General features: G+C 34.8%; 1 protein-coding gene across 3 annotated transcripts in view; it reads left to right on the top strand.

Moving 5' to 3' along the window:
* LOC149807571 (serine/threonine-protein kinase Sgk3-like) overlaps window positions 1-22034 on the top strand; it is a 232160-nt gene extending 210126 nt beyond the window's left edge. For all 3 annotated transcript variants that reach the window (XM_089967967.1, XM_089967973.1, XM_089967981.1), the window contains 4 exons: window positions 676-783; window positions 3376-3513; window positions 6409-6466; window positions 9859-22034. In XM_089967967.1, coding sequence (XP_089824093.1) covers window positions 676-783; window positions 3376-3513; window positions 6409-6466; window positions 9859-9974 — 420 coding nt within the window. In that variant the 3' untranslated portion in view covers window positions 9975-22034. The remainder of the gene's footprint in view (window positions 1-675; window positions 784-3375; window positions 3514-6408; window positions 6467-9858) is intronic.
* The last annotated feature ends 2365 nt before the right edge of the window (window positions 22035-24399 follow it).

Raw genomic sequence — 24399 nt, 5'->3', positions numbered from 1 at the left:
GGCTAAATATATTTTTATTAATTAGTTTCAGGGTTTTAATGATTAACTGGCCTGTACGTCTGTTGCAAAACAAAAGAAATTCACTGACTATCAACATAGGAGATGCCAAAACATCAAGCTTTCCATTGTGTGGAAAGTTATGATGTTTGTTCAGCTAAAACACAAAACTAAAATTTATTGATGTTGATCTTAGTTGAACTATATGAGAATTTTAGTCTTTATTATTACCACTTTCGTGAACATGTAAATTATGATGGTTATGTGCCTTGTACAATTAAACATGCATACCTTTTTAAAAATATTACCTCAATTTGTAGGGTCGCTTATATCATTGAAAATGAGTAACTCGTGAGTGCATGATTCAGCGTAAATGAAACAGCTATTAAGGACTAGCTGAAATGTTCTCTGGAAGAATGCAGTTTGATCGAAACAATGAATAAAGCAAAATGCCGTTTAAACATCAGTGGTTTAAATGAACTATGATGATAAATAATATCAATATATGAACATCAATCACCATCCTAAACAGCTCAGGCACACTTAACCTCCCTCAAAATGGTACAGATTTGGAGACATTATCTTGGTTTGGCTTGAAAGAAGTTATACAATTGTGGTATATTTTACAAGACTCAAATGGTTTATGCACAATTTCATGCTTGACCCATCTATTTTCAGCCGCCCTTTTACAGTCGTGATACGGCAGAGATGTATGACAGCATACTCTATAAGCCTCTGCGACTCAGAACCAACGTATCAGCTGCAGCAAGGTCACTACTTGAAGGGGTAAGATTAATTAATGGTGTTTTTTTAGTCTTTAATAGCATATTATATCATGCCAAGGCAGTTGGAGTGAAATGCTTTGCCTAGGGACACACAACATAGGCTGACCAATCCTGGTTAATTCAGGATTTGAACCTGGACCCATCTGCTTGCAAGTTTGGTACACTAACCACTAAGCCACTGAAGCTGCCATTATTAATGCATTGAGATATTTGATACTGCACTTTTAAAATTTTTACATTAAGATACATGTTATAAGACCACCTCTTTTGCCAACTAAAAATGGTCTCTCAAGACAGATGAGCTCACAGTACAGGTCATAATATTATATGCATACGAATTGATCCATGCATTACAAATCTGGTAATAAATGATGGGTAGTCTCTCCCCCCCAAAAAAATGTTACTTTAAGTCAGGATTTGCTTTCTCACAGCAGATGATTCATCTACTAATTGAAATTAACTTTTAGTTAAGATTTTTTTAGTGATTTTACACAAGTTATGATTTTACAAGAAGCGTACATACATGAAAATTTCTTATCATGGAATCACTTTAGCATTACATTAACAGGAAAAATCAAGATATTTGCTGCACTGGGTGGATAGGTGTGGGTGACCTTTGCCAGACAAGACTATTAATATCTTTTTCTTGCTTTTGCTTCTGTTTTGTCTGACCAGTCTGATGGTCTAAGTGGTTAGGGTGTCCACTTCGGATCTGGGAGGTCGTGGGTTTGAACCCCAGCTGAGTCATACAAAAGACTTATAAAAATGGTATTAGCAGCTGCCTCACTTGGTACTTAGCATTAAGAGGTTAGTTGTAGGACTGGTCAGCCTGGTGTCAGGACAATGTGACTTGGTGAGACATGCAGCTATATGTCTGCGGCATGATGTTCCAGTGCTAGACATTACTATAAACTGCCACACTGCAGACATTGTAGTGATATGACTAAAATTGTTTAAGCTAATTAAAAATATAAAAAAAGCACAAACACACACAAGCATACTATTTGAGCATGTGCCTAGATGGCTTGGCAAAATTGCCAACCTTGAATCTACAGTTATAATAAGTTACATGGATAAAAAATATCAGCGTTGATAATATGAACACCTTGGATTTTGTAAAATTAATTGGATCTGATCCATACATACTTTTGAACAAAGTTGTGCTTTAAAATTGTCCATATTTCAGATAAAGGTTTGTTGGTTTTGTGTAGGTTTGCTGGTTTTGTGTTTGTATTGATTCATCACAGTGGACATTCAGCTAGTATGGAAATTTCTACCTATCATGTATCTCAACATGATCAGTTTTGGGATATAATGAATGTCCACTTCATCTAACAGATGTACAACTCCAGTCTTTTTGAGAAAACCAGATATGACACAGATGTTCCCACCAGTATGATATAGGTAAAAAGGTCAAAGTTCCAGGTCATACAGGAGCCATACATCCATTAAATTTGTTGAAGTATTGTGAAATTTTAACTCAGTGTAAATCATTTGAATGCAAATCCTTGTACCAAAATTGGTTTCAGTTCACTATGTCCTCCTGAATTTATTGAGAAGAAACAAATTTGTGACAATGAATGGAATGGGAGTCAGATATATGGACAAAAATAGCATTGTATGGTGAGGCTTAAACCTCCCACCCCTATAATCTAATACTTTCCAAGATTATTTTCATGGATATCAATTTTCATGGTTCTGAGAAAAATGCCATTTTGATCAGTACTTAGTAATCATGGATTAGACAAGGGTACTGTGATCCTACAGCTAAACATGGCAGAAGGAAACATGGTGGCAATTGGAGCATTTTTGGCATTTTCTATTGGTATAATACGCTGGAGGCAAATAACAAAGCAATACAATTTATGTGTATTCCAACTATTCCAACAGTTTCTTGGGAGTTTTTTTCTTCAGACTTTTGAAAGAATAGGACAAACAATGTTCTGATTGCCCATCCAGGATCACCCAGGTCACATGAATAATTTATAAAATGTCTCATTATTATAATGAACAACTCACCATAAAAAGTGATTCGTATGGGCATGACCATTCATTTAAGTATGGGACCACTCAATTTACACAAATTGTTTTGTCTTTATCATTAATTTTGACTTTTGACCGATGGAAATGGAGTAGATAATTGAGTTTTAGAACTATACCATATAATTTTTTGTTTTTGTTTCTTTTCAACAGTACTTCAATTAATTATTGGCTAGATCATGCCTGAGAAAGTTACATAGGCTAACTGCCTTTCATGAATACACATAGATGCAGCTGACCTGGGTGGGTATTGAACCTGCATCCCTTGGATTACAAGTCCAGTGCTCTACCAGTTTGACTACCATGGCTACATATACCAAAATATTACTTAGACCAGTTGTTGGTAGTTACTCTAGATATCTAATTGGAATAAAACTAGAATCTACATGAATTAGTCAGAGTTACTGTCGGTCCAGAGAATTTATTCTTAATAAGAATAAAACTAGAATCTACAGGATGATGTCAGAATTACTGGATACTGATTGTAGGTGCATGAATTTCATTCTTTAGTTCTATGAAGACATGATTTTGAACTTTGTCTCTGTTTTTGCAGTTGCTGCAGAAGGAGAAAGAAAAAAGATTAGGTGCCAAAAAGGACTTCTATGAAATCAAAACTCATGACTTTTTTGCAGACATAAATTGGGAAGATTTGGATGCTAAGAAACTAGTACCTCCATATAACCCAAATGTGGTAGGTCTCACTGTCTTTACTATACACTGTAATCTGTCTGATCTGGTAGGTCTATCTGTTACTACTGTACACTTTAATCTATCTGATCAAGTAGGTCTATCCGTCTTTACTATACACTGTAATCTGTCTGATTAGGTAGGTCTATCTGTCTTTATTATACACTGTAATCTGTCTGATCAGGTGGGTCTATCTGTCTTTACTATACACTGTAATCTGTCTGATCAGGTAAGTCTATCTATCTTTACTATACACTGTAATCTGTCTGATCAGGTAGGTCTATCTGTCTTTATTATACACTGTAATCTGTCTGATCAGGTAGGTCTGTCTGTCTTTACTATACACTGTAATCTGTCTGATCAGGTAGGTCTATCTGGCTTTATTATACACTGTAATCTGTCTGATCAGGTAGGTCTGTCTGTCTTTACTATGTACTGTAATCTGTCTGATCAGGTGGGTCTGTCTGTCTTTACTATACATCTGTCTGATCAGGTGGGTTTATCTGCTGTCTTTACTATACACTGTAATCTGTCTGATCAGATAGGTATATCTGTCTTTCCTATACAATGTAATCTGTCTGATCTGGTAGGTCAATCTGTTTTTACTATACACTGTAATCTGTCTAATCAGGTAGGTCTATCTGTTTTTAGTATACAGTGTAATCTATCAGATCTGGTAGATGCTTACTCCACAATGTAACCTGTCTGTTATTATTCTACAGTGTAACCTTTCAGATTAGGTAGATTTTTACTATAATGTGTAACCTGTTTGATCAGGCAGATTTGTACTCTGAAGTGTAACCTGTCTGATCAGGTAGATTTTTTACTGTATGGTGTAACCTGTCTGATCAGGTAGATTATTACTGTACGGTGTAACCTGTCTGATCAGGCTGGTCTGTTATTTTTATACATTGTAAGTGTCTGATTAAGCAAGTCCATCTCTTTTACTGGTACAGTGTAACCTGTGTGATCAAGTAGGTGTGTCTGTTATTACTGTACAGTGTAACCTGTGTGATCAGGTAGGTGTGTCTGTTATTACTGTACTGTGTAACCTTTGTGATCAGGTAGGTTTTTCTATACAGTTTAACCTGTCCAGTCAGGATGGTCTGTTATTTTTATACATTGTAATATGTCTGATTAGGCAGGTCTGTCAGTTACAACTATACCCTGTAAACTATCTGGCATCAGGTGGGTCTGTCTGTTATTTTGATACATTGTATTGTAAGGTGTCTGATTAAGCAGGTCTATCTCTTTTAATGGTACAGTGGAACCTGTCTGATAAGGTTGGTCTGTAATGTCATTACTATACAGTTTTACCTGACTAATCATGCATGTCTGTCTGTTAGCATCATACACTGGAACTTGTTCAATCAGGCAGACCTGTCTGATGTTACTATGCAGTGGATTCTTTCTGGTCAGGCAGGTCTATCTACTATTGCCAAACAATGGAACCTGTCTAATCAGGACATCAGTTTGTCAAAAAGACAAGCATATATTCACCATTTATTGAATACATCTATCATATGCATTAGGAAATCGAGACTGCCAAGTTTTTTTTCATGGGGAAGGAGTAAGGTTATACGAAGTTCCAGTCCACTAATTACAAACCTGAGCATAGCATTTTCTTTATCCCACATCAATGCACAGATAATTTATTTCACTGATATTACCAATTCAAAACTTTTTTTATACAAAATGACATCCCATTAGTACAATTGAACCATTGGAAGGTCAAAGTATCAGTTAAAATGTTTTGATTATCCAAAAGAGTATACAAGATTTAATTTACATTGAAGGATTTAGTGCAAACTTGGAAATGTAAAGTACAGATAGAGAACACAAATTTTGCAATTAAAAGTGTCTGAAATATAGGATAAGATACAATATCACGTCTTTGATAACATCAGATGAACAAGTTTGATTGACAGTGTGCCAATCAAAAGATTATTGTGATGTCATGTGAGGTAGGGCATTCAGTCATGTGTGAATTAGGATAAAGATATTGTTTATGGGCATTTCTCCTTGAAAATCTCCAGCTAAGCTGACAGGGATGTGAGAAAATAAATTTGATGCTGAATGTTTCTTATTAATGCCCAATTCATGGGATTTGTGTTTCCCACAAGGCAAGATCACACAGGTTCTACTGTGTCTACTTTAAGCATTGACATTTAAATAAATTTTGATCTGAACAGGAACTATTTTAAACTTCTTATTGGCTCTTAGAATAAAGAAAAATATATGTCATCTCCTTTGTGATGGTATTCAAAATTGTTTCAGCGATGAAATGAGTGATGATAAAAGTCAAGATTATTGTTGTGATCAAATCTCTGTCTCAGTCTCTCTCACTCGCTATATATATATATGTATATGTGTGTGTGTGTGTGTGTGTATATATATATATATACACACACACACACACACACCTTTTAGTCATATGTGTTGGGAATATTGTTTAAAAAAAATTCATATTACACTTTAATCACTGTCCTTGTGGTGCTTGAAAAATTTGTAAAGTGGAATGCTTCATAGGAGACAAGCTATGGGAATAAAAATGTGCTTTTATAAGACAGTTGGCTTTTTAATGCAGCCAAAGACTGGTTGAAGAGATTCCTTGTACTTTTACAAGTATTTTTGAGGGGAAAAAGTAGCACTGACTGAATTTGTGGCTCTTAACAGTCCGATTTGTGTGGTTTATAATCTAGATTTGTGTGGTTTATAATCCAGACTTGTATAGTTTATAATCCATATTTCACTTTCTCAATTCTGAAAAGCATGTTTAGTATTTTTTAAGCCTATGAGGGGTTAATAGTTTTTGTCTCATTAAACAGCTAACCATTTAACAAGATGACCATTGGTGCAGGTTTTAGTTTAATCAAGTATCATCTTTTGTATTTTTCAGAGTGGACAGCTGGACTTGAAGCACTTTGACCCAGAATTTGTCCGAGAACCTGTTCCAGGTTTGTGCAAGAGTAGCATCAAATAAATTAATATAGCTTCTTGTTTGTGTAAAATCTTTGCCAAACTACAAGCAGCCAAAACCCAGGGATGTATTTTGAATTTGTTGCAGATGGGCCATTTGCAATGTTTAGCAGATGAGAGGCCTTAAGACCTTCATCCCTACTCATTAAAAAAAATCTGTCAGTTTTGTTTTCAACCATATTTTTGTATGGTTGAAGCTAAGATATAAATATTGCAGAAACGTTTCTCTGATTTTTCAAAAGTGAAACTGAACCATGCAACAATGGTCTCTTTAGAGTCACTTAAGCGTGGACCTAATTGTGATGTTTGTGCTCTGCTTGTCATATACCATAAGAACTTACTGGAAAGTCTTGTCAACACTGGGCTTTCACCAGAAGACTTGTTATGATATCTGGTTGGTCATAAAAGAAAATGGTACTAATCTTACTTCCAGTATGGTTGTCATGGTGGCTATCTTGAAAATCTTTGCTACTGTTACATCTGTTAGATGGATGATTATATATTGATGTGGGGTTTTGCCAAAAGACTTCTCATCATGTCTGGATGTTCTTTCAAGATTTTGAAAATCTTGTTGCTACTTCTCTTTGATGGATGAAAATCTTTGCTACTGTTACATCTGTTAGATGGATGATTATATACTGATGTGGGGTTTTGCCAAAAGACTTCTTATCATGTCTGGATGGTCTTTCAAGATTTTGAAAATCTTGTTGCTACTTCTCTTTGATGGATGATCATGTTGATATTGACATTTCATCAGAGACTTTTTCAGTTGTCTAATTGGTCTTAGAAAAGAAAGTTGTTGATTTGTCATCAAATATCTCCACCATTGCAGCCATCTAGAAAATCTTGTATTGCCATTCCATCTAATTGGAAAGTATTGACATGATGTGGTGTCTGGTCAATCGCAAATGTAAATAATGCCTATCAGACCTCCAGTATGGCCACCATGGTAACCATCTTGAAAATCTTGTAATTGCTACTCCTTCTGATTGGATGACCATATCGAAACAAGGTTGTCACTAAACAACTTCAGTGATGTTTAGTTTATCCTAAATAAAAATGGTGCTGATCTTACATCTGGTATGATTGCAACAGCTGTCAGTTTGAAACTTTTTTATTGTTTAAGAATATCAGGGATGGTTTCAACACTCATTGAATTAGAAAAGGAAACAGGCTTATCATGAATTCCTGGAAGTTCTTTTCAGCCAAACAGCTAAAGTCCCTTCTGGGGACATGGCTCACTTTGGGATGCATATTGAATCAGATCATGTTTAGTTTTCTTAGGCAGGCAGGCACGCACTTGTTCTTTCAAAAAGTGTATCCTCATATACCCTCAGTTAATTTTGTCAGAAGAATCAACCAATGAAAATACACATTAGAAAAAAATGAAAATAAAACTCTTGAAGGAAATCATTTGGGGTGCACTTTAGGAATTGCATTCTACCACCCTGTTTTTTGGCATAGATAATATTTTCTTTTATTGGCCTTATTTGATTTTGCATCTATCACAAGGGCACTGTCCATTTTGATCTCTGAAAAAGCCAGATTGCATAACACACCCATAAAGCAATATCTAAGATGTTTACTTCAAATTGTTAGTAAAATAAGCAGTTTAGATGAACAGTGTAGACCAAGATCTGCTGGCACACTGGGTCAGCATGGTAATTAGTTTTGCAATATACATGCACACATAATGCATTCTCTGGTTCTTATGTACCTCCTGAAAGCTGAATCTCAACCAGAGTGCATACCCAGCCATAGTGTCAGTGGAACACATTCTTTTTCAGTGTTTAATCTTCCACCCTGTAAGACAGTAGTATTTTGATATGAACTTGATGAAGAAACCGTATCATGCATTACCTGATAAAAATGTCTTCCACTTTTTCAGGAAATGCAGTTTATATAACAAATTTAGCCCATGTGTTAAGGATATTTACAGCTTTAGCTGAACTGGTCATAGACCAAAAGAGCTTATGGGATACTCTGCAATCCATTGTTCATTTATCCTTTAGCAAAAGTGTGTTATTGCTATTCTTTTTAAACCGCTTGGAGGATTGCCATGAAACTTGACACACCAGGCATTTTCAGCCCACATGTGGCACAGTACTGCACAATGTGAAGCCCATGTCCATGTTGGCAGTCCTTCTGAAAATATGTATTTTAATTAATATGCATAATTAGTGATAAAGATCTGTTCTTGCTCATGCAGCCCACTACCTTAATCTGTTCTTGCTCATGCAGCCCACTACCTTAATATGTTCTTGCTCATGCAGCCCACTACCTTAATCTGTTCTTGCTCATGCAGCCCACTACCTTAATATGTTCTTGCTCATGCAGCCCACTACCTTAATCTGTTCTTGCTCATGCAGCCCACTACCTTAATATGTTCTTGCTCATGCAGCCCACTACCTTAATCTGTTCTTGCTCATGCAGCCCACTACCTTAATATGTTCTTGCTCATGCAGCCCACTACCTTAATATGTTCTTGCTCATGCAGCCCACTACCTTAATCTGTTCTTGCTCATGCAACCCACTACCTTAATCTGTTTTGGCCTTGCAACTTTAAACTTTTTATCTGTTTTGGTCCCCCGTCATAAAAGATTGGACACCAATGCTTTACACAAACATTCATCCCATGGTCTAGTTTGTCCTAAATGTACAAGGTGCGAACTTAGACATTTAATTTGACTACCACATTGGTCATCTTGAAAACATTTTATTGCTACTTCCCTGAATGGAAAGTCTCATTTGACACTGGGTTTTCACCAGAAGACTTCGTATGATGTCTAGTTGCTCCTACATGTAGCATTGCCATGGGGTTTTCACCAGAAGACATATGATGTCTAATTGTTACTAAATGAAAATATTTTGCCATCCAGTATAGCCACTATGTTGCTGGGGTGCTGTGAAACATTACTACTTGTGTACAAGCTTAAAATTTGATTCATTCTACCAAGATACTAAATTTCAGTTTCATCACCTAACATAATCTATTTATGACCCAGGATATATTCTGAATAATGTTGAAACTTTATTTCTTAACATGATGTTCATATTGCAATATAACAGCATTGCAGCATGATATCAGTTTTATGTATATCCAGTACGATCTGACAATTTATGCTACAATTGCTGCATTTTTTCATTCACAACGAATATATTGTATAATTATGTGGCCATTTATGTTTGTGAATATAGCTATCTTGTCATGAAACATTTTAAAAGAAAATTATTATACAAGATTATTTCATGTTCAAACGAATTATAGCATCAGATTCTATTTATATAATCATGAAATTATTTGATTAAAATTTATCTTTTAGCATCAGAGCATATTTCTCCAAATTAACTACTTCCTTTCTTATTGCAGCTTCTGTTGGAAAATCAGCAAGCGGCAACAAGATGGTTAGTGCCAGCGTAATTGAAGCTGATGGCATGTTTCAGGGATTTACTTATGTTCCCCCAGCTGAAGATGCTTTTAGCTGATGCTGACTTTTGTATTAATAGCTCTGGTATTTAGACATTTCCCTGCCTCAGGTTAGGGATTGTATACATTATCCCTACATACTAAGACCGGCATGACCTAGTCACAAAAATAAAGAGCTTTGATCAGCAGCAGTCTCAAACCATGATGAGGACAAAAATCTGATGGAATATGCATATAAATTTGAATCGGATCACGTGTTCATTGTATTATTATAAGATTATATTGAACATGCTCTCTTTCCACCGATGGAGCAGGACACTTACAGTAAATTGTTCATCATGTCAACCCTGTGCCTACAAGTTATTGATCTACAAATGAAAAAGAGGACAAACCTTTCAACGATAAAGAAAATTCAATACGTTTTTTTTTTCTTCAAATATAATAGTGATACATAATTAGATACTGAATGACTACGAAAAATATGGGATCAGTCATCTGCTTGGTAAAGAAAAGTAATTTTTAGCTCTACTGGTCATATACCAGATGAGATTGTCAGATTGTCTTTTGTCCATTGTCTGTCTATCCACAAGTCACTACTCTTTCTAAACTATTTGGAGGATTGCCATGAGACTTTACATAGACTTTCATCTCATGGTCTAGTTAGTTCTGAGTGAAAATAGCTCCACTCTGACATCAAATATGACCATCACAGTGCCCATTTTGAAAATTTTGTTATCGCTACTCTTTATGAACAGATGGTCATATCAATATGGGGTTTTTGCCAAAAGACTTTGTTATGAATGTCTAGTTGATCCATAATGAAACTGGGGCTGATATGATGTCTATTATGGCCATCACTGTGGCCATCTTGAAAATTTTGTCATGGCTACTCCTTCTGAATGGAAAGACATATTGCCATGGGGTTTTCACCTGAAGACCTGTTATGTCTAGCCAGTCCTAACTGAAAATTGTGCTGATATGATGGCCAATATTGCTGCTAGAGTGGTCATCTTGAAAATGTTGCTGTTTCTTCTGAATGAAATGTTATATTACCATAGGTTTTTCACCAGAACAATTCTTATGATGTCTGCTTTAACCTAAATGAAAATGATGCTGATCTGATACACAGTATGGCCACCACAGTGGCAATCTTGAAATTCTGAAGAATAAAAATATTGCCTTGTGGTTTTTCTAGAATTTTTACAAAATGTCCATAACAATTCCCATCATGAAAATGTTGTTATCACTACTGCTCATGATTGGATGGTTATATCAATGTTTTTTTTTTTTTACTTAACAACTTATTATGGCATCTAGTTGGTTCTATTGGTGCCATTCAGATATTTAGTATACCTGCAACACTGTGGCCATCTTCAAAATCTTGTTATCACTATTTCTTCAGAATGAATGGTCATATCAATATGGGGTTTTCAATGAAAGACTTCTTATGATGTCTAATTGCATTTAAATAACAATGTTGCTAATTGGATTAAATATGACAGTGGTCATCATGACAGTTTTGTTACCATGAATTCTTCTAAATTGCTGCTCAGATCGACATTTTGCTTCACCAAAAGACTTCTTATGATGTCTATTTGATACTAAATAGGAATGATGCCACACTGATATTGAATATGGCCACCTTGGCATCCATCTTGTTATGATTGCTCCTCCACAATGGAAAGTCACATCAACATTGGGTTTCCACCAGAAGGCTTTTTAGGATGCCTTGATAAACCTAAATGAAAATGGTGCATACACCACTCCCTCGATAACTCATGCCCTGATAACTCACAAACCCACTTTTAACACAGCATCAGGCATGGACCTCAATTTTTGAAAACCAGAAAATACAAAATTAATATTAGCCCTATTTTTTTAACTAAAAGAAAATTGCAATCAAAATTGGTAAATGAAACATTGATGTATCACTCCTTTTATCATTGAAAATGGTAGGTAGGACCTTGAAATTTTAATCAACAATATGAAATTATTAGCTTTTAATAAGAAGTCACACATTTTGTTAAAATGTTCATTCCAAATGACCTTCTTAGTACACTGTAAATAATGATATGCAATGGAGTTCTGATCAATGAAAATGTCATGTATGCTTGCTGGAGGCATTACTTGTATAAACAGATATTTAACTAATTATTTTATGAAGTGAAATTTGTATTTTAGTTCTGTCTGTTAGTTTGGTTTGAGATTGCTGAGACCTTTACCAAGTTCAGTTGTCAGCATGCTGCATTATTGTCTAATGGTGTGATAGTTGTTTCCACCCTCTTCAATTTCAGCACAATAACTGCTTTGATAATTATTCACCAAAAGTTTGTATGTAGCTTGACATTAACGAGACCATGGATAATTTTGTGTGGCAGCCATATAACATTGTTTAGCAGAGTTATAGCCCCTATTTGTCAAACTCACCCACTGTCATTCTACAGAATATATCCCTAAATTATGGATTTTTAGTGGACATCTTGATAATGAGGACATTGGCTGAGGTTGATTATCAGCATTCTTTCTCATTATTTAGTGGTATTGTGATTATCATAGCTATTTCCTTTTTTCTTCTTCACAGTTATTTTTATTTTTGGATTTCAACCGTATTTGGTTTGCAGCTTGATTTTGTTGAGATCTTGGCCGAGTTAGTTGTTTTCTCTGAACACTGATTAGCTGAGTTTACTGTTCCTGAATGTCATACCCAACCACTTTCATTTCTATCTCTGAATCCCTTGTTAGATTTTAAATAAATTTAGTATACAGGTTGATATTAATGCAAATGTCTGTTGAATTTAATTGTCAGTATTGCTTTTGTACATTTTTCATTTAGCAGAGTTATGGCCCCTGATTGTCATCTGTCCAACTTTCCTTTTTGTGCAATAACTCCTTTGGTATGCAGCTTTTTATATATAACTTTATGAAGATAACTTGGCTTTGCTTTATTAGTCAACATTCAGACTGCATCATAATATAATTGTGCAGAGTTGTGGCCCTTGATCATTGAACCCACTCACTTTTGTATCCTCACAATAATTCCATTAATTATTATTAGATTTCAGGAATATTATATGTGCATTTCTCTTAAGCAGAATGTGATTATCCACTTCCTATATCATAACTTAGTGGAGTTATGGTCCCTAAATTGTTGGACATTTTGTATACATGTTTCTATTGATGACATCTCGTGTGGGTTCTGTTGTCAGTGGTCTAGATCATAAATAGTATCTTCTTTTTTTGTATGCACCATAACAAGTCAACTATGTAACCATTGTCATCAAAACAACACTCCTGTACTTTCAACAAAAGTCGAGGACATCAGTTTCTGGATTTGGGTTGTTTTCCTTTCTTTTATTAATGTCTTGTTGTTGAACATGACATGAATGATTTTGTATGTGTCATTTAATGCCTATGAAACATTGTTATCACTCCTAGCATCTGTATTTTTGTTTTTGATGGAAACTAGCATGCAAAACACTTTGTTTTTAAAAAAATTTAATTCTTTTATTTCACATTTTACTGTGATGGTATCATTAATATATCATTTTTCATCAAATACATTCATATTATTTTACACTCATTTCATATTTTGATCATAAAGAAAGAGCTTTTCATTTTTCTTGTGTTCATGTTTTATTTCATTTTTGTGAGAATTTAGCAAAATCTGGTATATTTTGTTGTGATTTAAATGAATTGGTTTGTTTTGATGCCTTAATCTTCATAATATGTGAAACTAGGTCATCATTTGATTCATTTTTTTTAAATTACTACAGTGTTGTCTGTTAAAATGTTCATGTACATATAAAGATGTGTGAGGTTTTGCCATCAGATCCTTCATTTTATTGGAAGCCAAAGTGATAAGTAGTGATTTCTCCAGGATTGTCACACAGAGGGGTAATCCATTCTCAGCCCCTTATAGTGTTTACTTAAGGCAGTGGGCAGGAGCAATTTGTAACGTGGCAGGGGGAAATGTTTATATGACAACAATATCTGTGACTATACCACTTATTGTGGGTGTGATAAATAACTTTTAACAAATAAAGATAAAACTTAACAGTTGATTGTCTTCATTATTGTTATAGTGGCAGTGTGTTATGACCATTGCACTACATCATATATATTAGAACTGCATGTAATAGCAAAGACATTACCATTGAACACTGAAAACTGCATATAACAGCAGACATTACCACTGAATAAAGAAAATGGGATGTCTGCCATTGTGCAACTTTGCCAAGTGTAGTTGGTAAAACACTTTTAATAACTGTTTGATCAATGAAGGTCAGTTTCAAAAGTCATTTGGTAAGTACTTGATTATAGTTGATCTAGATGTCAAGCATTTAAGTGATCAGACTGAGCCTCGCTAATATTAATGAATGTAACATGTTTCATTGCAAACATGGCAAACCAGCTACACACAAGCTCACTCATTCTTAATGGGGATTAGTTCCATTTTGTTGCTTATCTATGGATCCTGGAGGAAACATTGCATATCATAGATCAATGATTTTATAATTCAGTTGCAGGGATTCGGTGCCAGTAACAAAAATCACCTTTTTTATCCCCATAACTGATCCAGAAGGCAAAGGTCAATTTCATTGGACCTAAAATTGCTATTTTAATTGGTACATGATAAATCCATGTGCCTCTATTTTCCAGCACCCAGTTTTTATCAACTTCAGAATTGCATTACACTTCAGGAAGGGCAGCTCCCTAATGAGTCTTTAGTCAATAGATAATCAGAATGATGTTCATTATAGCTTCAGTCAGTCAGGAGGGGCCAGGGGATCAGTTTCTTGAAGAGAGACACACTTTTTCAAGTAGAGAGACTTAAGTTTTGAGTATTTCCTCTTTAGTCCATTGCACCAATTTAACATTTTTGCAGTTTATAAAGAATTTGAACACTTAAGGGAGTTGAAAAGTGCTTGTATGATTCTATGCAAATTTAAACAGTTCTTTAAAAAAAATCACATAAAAAAAAGTTGGATATTACTGTATAGTAATCATATCTTGATTATTCATACAGAAAAAGCTGGGTTAAATCACAACGATATGTGAATAAATATATTCATCTAAACAAGGAAGTACTGGTTGTAAATTAGGACATTTATTTAAAGATTTTGTTACCGGGTAGTTCAGCTGGCTGAAAGCTTATGGTATGGTTCTTTATCTGACGTGCACCATTCAGTGAGTGTTTGCCATTCACAGTTGCTAGTTACAATTTATAATTTATCAGAAACTGCTCTAAGCCTAGTTTGCACACAATTTTACAGGATGTTTTCTAGGCCGTGAAATTTTACCAGTGGATGTTATGTCATCCAATATGGCTGCCATTAAGAAATTTTTTTAAACCAAATACTAAAAACTGCTCTTCAGAATTGACAGAAAGCATTCATACATAAATATCTTGATATCGACAGTGGCCTGTCAGGAAATATGGTGCCATTACTGAAAAAAAAACATGTTAAGTATCTTCTCAATAATTGGTAATAATTGAAAGAAAAAATCCTGGCATAGATGACTTTCTTGTTTTTAAAAATTATCCCAAATCCACAGTCAAATGTGACTGCTGTTAATAAAAGCAGCAAAACCTTCAAATGACTTCTAATATAAAAAAGCTCAATGAATTTTACAGAAATAATTCTGGCATGGAGAACTTTCTATTTTGTACAAAATGATGTTGATCTGTAATGAAATCAAGTCACAGTTACTAAAAATAGAAGAACCTTTAAACAACTACTCAAAAAACACCGAATTTGATAAAAAGCATCATGGCATTAGGGTTTTTTAAGTTTGTACAGATGATGCCAATATTTCATCCAATATGGCTCCTATTGCACAAAATAGTGGTCTGCATTAATGTTTGCAATTTTTTCTAAAAGCCACTTAAGAAAATTTGAAGAATTTTGACCAAATGCATCCTATCCTGAAGGCCTTCACATTTATACAAATGATGCTGATCATCCATTAAAAGCATTTACACAACTTTATCTCAAAACACTTGCAGGTTTTGACCAACTTTGACATAAAATGTCTCTTTGTATTGGATAAATGTTGCTTCTGTATGTAATAAGGATATAAAAACTAGGGAAACACTGGAATAACTGTTTTCATAACATAACATCAACAGTAGAAATATCTACAGAAAGCATTCTACTGTTGTAGATTTCTTGGTCAATTGCTGTTGCATTTAGCTCTTGGATATTTATTAACTAGGTGAGTGAAATTGGGATCACTTGGGTCTCTTCTTTTTATAAATTTGTTGTGGGGGGGGTCAGTCAAAATATCACAACCTTTAATGCCAAGATGCTGTCAAATTTGGAAAAGGCATGCAGTCAAAATTTGAGAAAATTATGTTGAGCAATTTGTAAGAATTTATACAAAAATTTTAAAAGGAATGGTGAACTAATTTGTGTGTGTCTTCTCTGCATAGTGTCCAGCTTCTATCCTGGTTCATTAATACAAATACCTTGATTTTAAAATAATTTGGAAGTTAGGAACAGCTCTTCTTGATAGTGACATCAAATGAAATACATTTAACTAGATAAATTTAATATATAATAAATTTTCAGTAAACTAATGTTCAAGTAGAGTACATGTAGACAATACCTACAGTTGTCTTTTATGACTTTCTTATAACTTTGTTAGATGCATTATCAACATGAAAATTGTATGCTTAAAGATACTCAAAAATTTTACCTCATTCTGAAATATGTATTAGTCAAAATCTGTTATATGACTAGATTTTAAATACAGTTGTGCATGTATTACAGGTGTGTGTATGTATGTAAATATATATATATATGCAATTTAGATATTTTTTCTCACACCTGGTATATTTATTATATCTGGACTGATGCAGAAACCTATCAATTTAGGGACTGCTAGGTCCAAGGTTCAGGTTCCCCAGAGCTGAAAAAATAATTCCTTTTTGCATGAAATTAAATAAAAGTTTCATTGGCCCAAGTTCCATCAAACTTTATAGGTATAATACAATTGGCCAGGGGCAGCTCCCTATTGATTTGTACAATGTTTACTAAACAAGTTCATGCAGTCAGTTTTTATACACCTATCATAAGGTACAACACATGTTATGCTGTTATTTATCCATCTATCTGTTACCAGTTTTGTTTCAGCAAAATAACTAGAGTTGTCCACCATCTATAGTTCACAAACTTATAAATGGGTTACATTTGGGGCAAAGGAAGAAACTTATCCATTTTGGGGTCAAAAGGTCAAATATCAAGGTGACTGGCTGAAAGAGAATTGGCTTCTGCACACAAACTTGAGCTCTCTGTCAGTCACCAAACTTTGTGAATGGTTGGAGCTGGGAAAAAGAAAACTTGGAGTCAAAATGTGAAAGGTCACTGACTCAAAAAGGTAAAATGTTTTGTATAAACATTTCAGTGAGTTGCCGTCATCAAAATTTGTGGATGACTTGCATACTGGAGTGGAAAGAAACCTGTTGATATTGGGGCAAAGGATATGGCACAATGCCAGAACTTTAGTCCTAGACCATGCACTTTGATCCTAGTGTATGCAGAGCTTACTATAAAGGCATGGAAGAGGCCTGTTGATTTTGGGCTGTTATAGGTCATGGTCACCAAGGCTCAATGAAAAATGGGTTTTGCTGAACAACTTTTGTTCTAGATTAAATTGCTTGCACTTAGGATAAGAAGGAAATCAATGGATTCCAGTGTCTAAAGAGCAGAGATAATGGTCATAGCAAGAGATCAAGAAAATAATGGTGTCTGCATGTAAAGTTTAATGTAAGACCACATACCTTGACCAAAGGATCAAATTTATTGAAACCTGCTGGTCAATAATCTCCAGAGTCAACCACACTCTACTAGTGCCTATATAGAAGACTGTTAAACACTTGGCAGGTGTATAATGTGCCACTCATGGTACTCTTGTTTTTCATGTACAAGTTCTCATTTAAAATGTCCATAGCTAAATAGCTTCTAAACACAATATTAGAAAGGAAATATCCAAAGTGGTAAAAATCAATTAAAAACGAGTTTATAATATTGTATCTATATATTTGATTGTGATATCTTGACTTTGGCGTTATTGCATTGTCTAGTATTATGTGGTTTCTTCCTTTTAATCTAATCTTTTCTTCTTTGAAAAGATTTGTCACAAAATAGTTTTTCAGTCTTGACACAACTTTGAAAAGAATAGTGTTTTATGAAATAATTTGAGAGCTGTTTAAGTGAAATATACATGGGACCCAGGGAAGACACTTTTAAATTTAAGTAGTCTTTCTAATAGATTTTAATATTTGCCAGATTTCAAAGTGATTTCATGCCTGTCTGTCTGTCTGTTCATCTGGTGTTAACACTGAGGTTAATGTTCAGGTTATTATAAGGCAATGTTACCTGTACAACTTGGTATGCACATGTTTTATGAAGAATAGTACAGAGTAACATGTGATGTAGTTGCATCATAAGGAGTACCACACCTGTCAAAACTAGGTCACTGTGAACCATATTTCCCAATACTCCATCAACATGCTTTAACCTTTACATTTTGCTTAATTTCTCAGACACTATTACCTGTAAGTGCATCACGAAAGTACCACACCCACAACTAGGTTACTGTGAACTGCATTAACCTTTGTTTAGCTCATTTTCTCAGACACTTCTGGCTGCCATCATGTAACATTTGGAAGCTTCATGAGAAGTACATCTACTACATTTTTCAGTCAAAGCTAAGTCACTGTTCCCCATATTTCATGCAGCAGTGATATGCATTAATGTGATGTGATGATGCATAGAATGAAATATATTAGAAGCACTACACCATTGAGAGATAACAAAGCTTTGAAATCTGGCCATACAGCCATTGGTGGTTTTCTTCTGTATGATTTGTCATACAGTGATTGGCTGTATTAAAAGAACAAGAACATTGATTACTGTGAATAAACAAAGCTTATTGTAAGTTTAGTATCAAAAAGTACTGTCAGGTGAATAATGGACATTCCTTATTTGCTGTAAGTAATCACTGTAAGAATGGTAGTGATAAAAAATATCGTGGTAGACATTTTTTAAAATAAAATTATATTCCCTGGGTCCTTTGAATGTTTAAGTGGAATATTTCAAAAAGAGAATGTCTCTGTGTATTATGAAGACAATACACCTGTCTTTGTGTATTATGAAGACATGTACCTGTCTTTGTGTATTAAGACATGCACCGGTATTTGTGTATTATGAAGACATGCACCTGTCTTTGTGTATTATGAAGACGTGCACCTGTCTTTGTGTATTAAGACATGCACCGGTATTTGTGTATTATGAAGACATGCACCTGTCTCTGTGTATTAAGACATGCACCTGTCTTTGTGTATTATGAAGACATGCACCTGTCTTTGTGTATTAAGACATGCACCGGTATTTGTGTATTATGAAGACATGCACCTGTCTCTGTGTATTAAGACATGCACCCGTCTTTGTGTATTATGAAGACATGCACCTCTCTTTGTGTATTAAGACATGCACCGGTATTTGTGTATTATGAAGACATGCACCTGTCTTTGTGTATTATGAAGATATGCACCTGTCTTTGTGTATTATGAAGACATGCACCTGTCTTTGTGTATTAAGACATGCACTGGTATTTGTGTATTATGAAGACATACACCTGTCTTTGTGTATTAAGACATGCACCGGTATTTGTGTATTATGAAGACATGCACCTGTCTCTGTGTATTAAGACATGCACCTGTCTCTGTGTATTATGAAGACATGCACCTGTCTTTGTGTATTAAGACATGCACCGGTATTTGTGTATTATGAAGACATGCACCTGTCTTTGTGTATTATGAAGACATGCACCTGTCTTTGTGTATTAAGACATGCACCGGTATTTGTGTATTATGAAGACATACACCTGTCTTTGTGTATGGTCTTTGTGTATTATGAAGACATCACCTGTCTCTGTGTATTATGAAGACATGCACCTGTCTTTGTGTATTATGAAGACATGCACCTGTCTTTGTGTATTATGAAGACATGCACCTGTCTTTGTGTATTATGAAGACATGCACCTGTCTTTGTGTATTAAGACCTGTGTATTATGAAGACATGCACCTGTCTTTGTGTATTAAGACATGTGTATTATGAAGACATGCACCTGTCTTTGTGTATTATGAAGACATGCACCTGTCTTTGTGTATTAAGACATGTGTATTATGAAGACATGCACCTGTCTTTGTGTATTATGAAGACATGCACCTGTCTTTGTGTATTAAGACATGTGTATTATGAAGACATACACCTGTCTGTCTATTATGAAGACATGCACCTGTCTGTGTATTATGAAGACATGCACCTGTCTTTGTGTATTAAGACGTGTATTATGAAGACATGCACCTGTCTTTGTGTATTATGAAGACATGCACCTGTCTTTGTGTATTAAGACATGTGTATTATGAAGACATGCACCTGTCTTTGTGTATTATGAAGACATGCACCTATGTATGAACCCAAACTGTAATATAGAAACCCTTTAAAATAATGAAATGTCTTCTTAATTGAATGTTTATAGTCTTTCAAATCTTTACATTTTTATTGCAAATTTAGTAGTTTTGTTTTGACTTTGTTTTTGCAAGTATAATTTTTGGTACAAGTTTCTGTTTGCAAAGTCAGTTCTTGGTGTAATTTTACAGAAGGACCTGGGGAATCATTATTTAGACAGAATCGGATGATTTATATATCTAATCAAGAATTTATTAATTACAGGAACATATTGCTAACAACATTTATATCACTGATTACACTATAGGAAATGGACGAAATAAGAAAGTGTTATATGTGTTTCATTGTTTTCACTCACAGATTGTCCATATTATGCATGGAGGGGCATGTAACTATATACCCCCACCCCCACCCAGTTTTGCATGAAGGGGCATATAGCTTTTACCCTAACCCTGCCACCAGGATTTGGAAGGGTTATAACTATGTTGTATCACCTGGACTAGTAAACATTATTTACAAAAACAGTATGAAAACTTAATTCAGGGAACTAACTGGTGGCAGGACTAATGTCCAACCATATGTCCATCCTCAGTGGTTTTTGCTTTTAAATTATTACTTGTAAAAGAGTTCATGGATCAAACTCAAATTCAGTATAAGTATTAAAATAAATGGATCAGGCCTAGTGAAATTTTTCTCTTTTTCTATACAGATTTGACACTTTTGATTCTGGTTTAACTAGAAGTTTGCTCGATGAATTTAATTTCAACTTTTGAAGCACTTTATGCTTTCAGATCCAATTTCTTACAAGGCCTAATAATAAAGAAAACCCAAACCAACTTCAAATTGTACATTATTCTGTTAGGATTTGCAATAATACTAGACTTGATCCTAAGTATCTTGCACCTTCAGTCCAAATTTTATCAGCTATAACCATATTGGTGGGGACGTAAATGACTTCAGTATATGTATGGTTTATTGAAAAGTTGTAATGCTGTGCTCACATAGTCATAGTACACCCTCACTATAATGATGATCAGAGGAAACGTGACTGCCTTATATTAGGGTGCTTTACAAGGAAAAATAGAAATCAGCCGGCATACCCATGTTACAATAGGATGCATGTTATGCTATGGCATCTGTAACCATGTTATACTTTGGTATCAGGGACTGTGTTATACTGAGATATCAGTGACTAATGGTATACTCTGGTATCTGAGACCATGTTATACTGTTATAAGGGACCATGTTATACTGTGGTATCAGTGCCCATGTTATGATGAGGTATCTGGGACCATGTTATACTCTGTTATAAGGGACCATGTTGTATCATTGATCATGTTGAGGTATCAGTGACCATGTTATACTCTGGTGATGGCGACTGCTATAATGTGGTATCAGGGACTTTTATACGGAGGTGCTTTATAGTGAGGGGCACTGTAATTGAAGCACTATATAATCACAACCCCTTTGAACAGAATCGATATCCATTGTCATCTAGATTGGAGAAAAGCAGGGTATCAGTACCATTTTCTTATGAGATATGGGTATAGTGTTGTAACCAAAATGTTAAATGGAAATCATTATGTAAATCAGTGTACAAGTATTCATTCAAGAAGAATAAAATAGTTTTAAATACAAAAATGTTCTCTCTCCTTTTAGCATTATTATTTTGTGCTTTGACTGGGATATGGAAGTACTGATAAAATGTTTCTGTTTTAATGTATCGCTTTATGTCACTCAAACCCACAATATGTCACGCATGTCAATACATATGGACCGCAACCAAAATGCCAATGGTATAAGTGTGTTCATCACATTATTTACAGGTGTCCTGGATATTCAGGCTTAATAATGAGTAGGGTGTGGTTATTTCTGCTCATGTGAGAGTGTGTGTGTGTGATTTGGATTTTTAATGTAGCTTTAACAATTTATCGGTCATATCGCTATGATGTCTGCAGTGTGGCAGTTTATAGTGATGTCTAGCACTGGGGCATCATGCCGCAGACATCTAGCATGATGTCCCACCCAGTCACATTATCCTGACACCAAGCCGACGAGTCCTAACACTCACCCCTTAATGCTGAGTGCCAAGTGAGGCAGCTGTTAGTACCATTTTTGTAAGTCTTTGGTATGACTCGGCCAGGGAATGAACCCACGACCTCCCGCAACCAGGGCGGACACTTTAACCACTAGGCCACTGGAGTGGTTGCTCATGTGAGTGGTAAGTTTATGAATCTGCACAAATTTTAGTCCTTATAACCTGTTGACTTTAAAAATTATAATTAGCATAATGAAATTAATGAAAATTAATGAAATAAACACTATTTTAGTCCTACTGAGCAGGTGATCTTTACCTGCGTGGAAATATTTATAGGGCAGATGGAACTTGGCATTGATTTACAGGTATTCTATATTCAAATAGTTGCTTCAGTATGCTTGGTTCAACTAAACTGCTTGTTCAAAATTTGTTTTCCTGAAAAATTAAACTTTTGTGCTGACTGACAGCTGAGTTATCATGAGGCATCTTTAATTGGGTCCAGTCAGTGAACCTTTGAATATGACTGAGCAGTAGATTTACATTATTCGAATTGGTAACTTGTGAAGTTAATAAACTGAGACTTCTAATGACCGGAATCCCCTTTAAACAAATACTACTAATCAGTAGCAAATTCCATACTCAGAGCATAAATATCTTAAGAATTCAAAATTTTCGGCAATATCACACTGCCTTCATCAGTGACTAACTTTGATCATGTGACAGGTCTGAGTATGGGATTATTTACAAATGATCCATGAATTATCTAGAGCAAGGAAGCAACCTTTTCAGTTTTTAACATTTTTCTGGTCTAAAATTTTACTTCTTTAATTTCAACTTGGTCAGATCATAACTCTTCTACTGCGCAAACCAAAATATATTATTGTAATGTGTATACATTTTACACTGAAGTAAATCTCTATAAAACTGATATCTGGATCAAGTGATTAGATAATGGTCTATAAATAACCAACGTTAATGCAGAGTACACTAAAAGTTAGAAATATATTACAACAAAATCCTGTCACAGGTATCCTTTTTTTCAATTTTTTTTAGTGGCTATGGATGTTTTACTTGAATTCAAGAAGACACACCTAATATCATCACTCTTATATTAAAATTAAGAACCTTAAAGACCCCTCAAAACTGAGAATTATGTTTGGTCCTAAAGGGTTCAGTTTTAAATAGTTCCACATATTTTACGACAACTTAATGGGTTGGCAGAACAGATTATGAATGCCCACTCATCTATGACATGGTTGACTAATTATTAACCAATGATCTTGACCTTTGGTCAAGGTAAGAGGTTTTGAACTGTGCAGAAACCATTATTGTCTTTGTGACTTACCATGTCCTTTTGACCCCAACATTGAGGTTACTTTCTTATATGTGCAAGCCATCCACAAAATTTGGTCAAAGAACTCACTCTGAAACATACGACATTTTGTAAAGCCCATTATTTTCAAATTATAGTGACCATCCATCCCCCCCAAATTGGCTTCATACTTACCATAAGTACAAATCTGCCAAAAACTTTGGTAAAGGTACATGATCCAAAGCTAAAGTTATTATGGAAAACTATTTGCTTTTCTGTAGTCAGTTGCATTGGCCTTGGGCATCAAAATCAACAGGTTTCTTTTTTTATATATACAACCCAAACAGAAAGCCAGCCACAAGTTTGGTTTAGGTCTATTGTGAAGGTCTAATATTGTGTGGAAACCATTTTCCTTCTTAGTTGCAGTCACCTTGACCTCATGACCATCACAACTTAAAGGCTTTTTTGTTATTCCAAGTGCAGCCATCCACAACATTTAGTCTAAGTCTGTGATGTAGAACTAATGTCAATCTACAGAAATGATTTTTCCTCATTCAGTCAGTGACCTTGACCTTTTACCATTTGCCTCTGACTTTGATTGGCTACTTCCTAACCCCAAATACAAACTAATTACAAAGTTTGGTAATTGTAAATGT

This window comes from Sinohyriopsis cumingii, chromosome 1 (genome assembly GCF_028554795.1).
Source record: "Sinohyriopsis cumingii isolate HCF-2022 chromosome 1, ASM2855479v2, whole genome shotgun sequence".
Taxonomy (NCBI): Eukaryota; Metazoa; Mollusca; class Bivalvia; order Unionida; family Unionidae; genus Sinohyriopsis; species Sinohyriopsis cumingii.
Note: the sequence above shows the minus strand (reverse complement) of the source record. Positions and strands in the feature narration are given on the sequence as shown.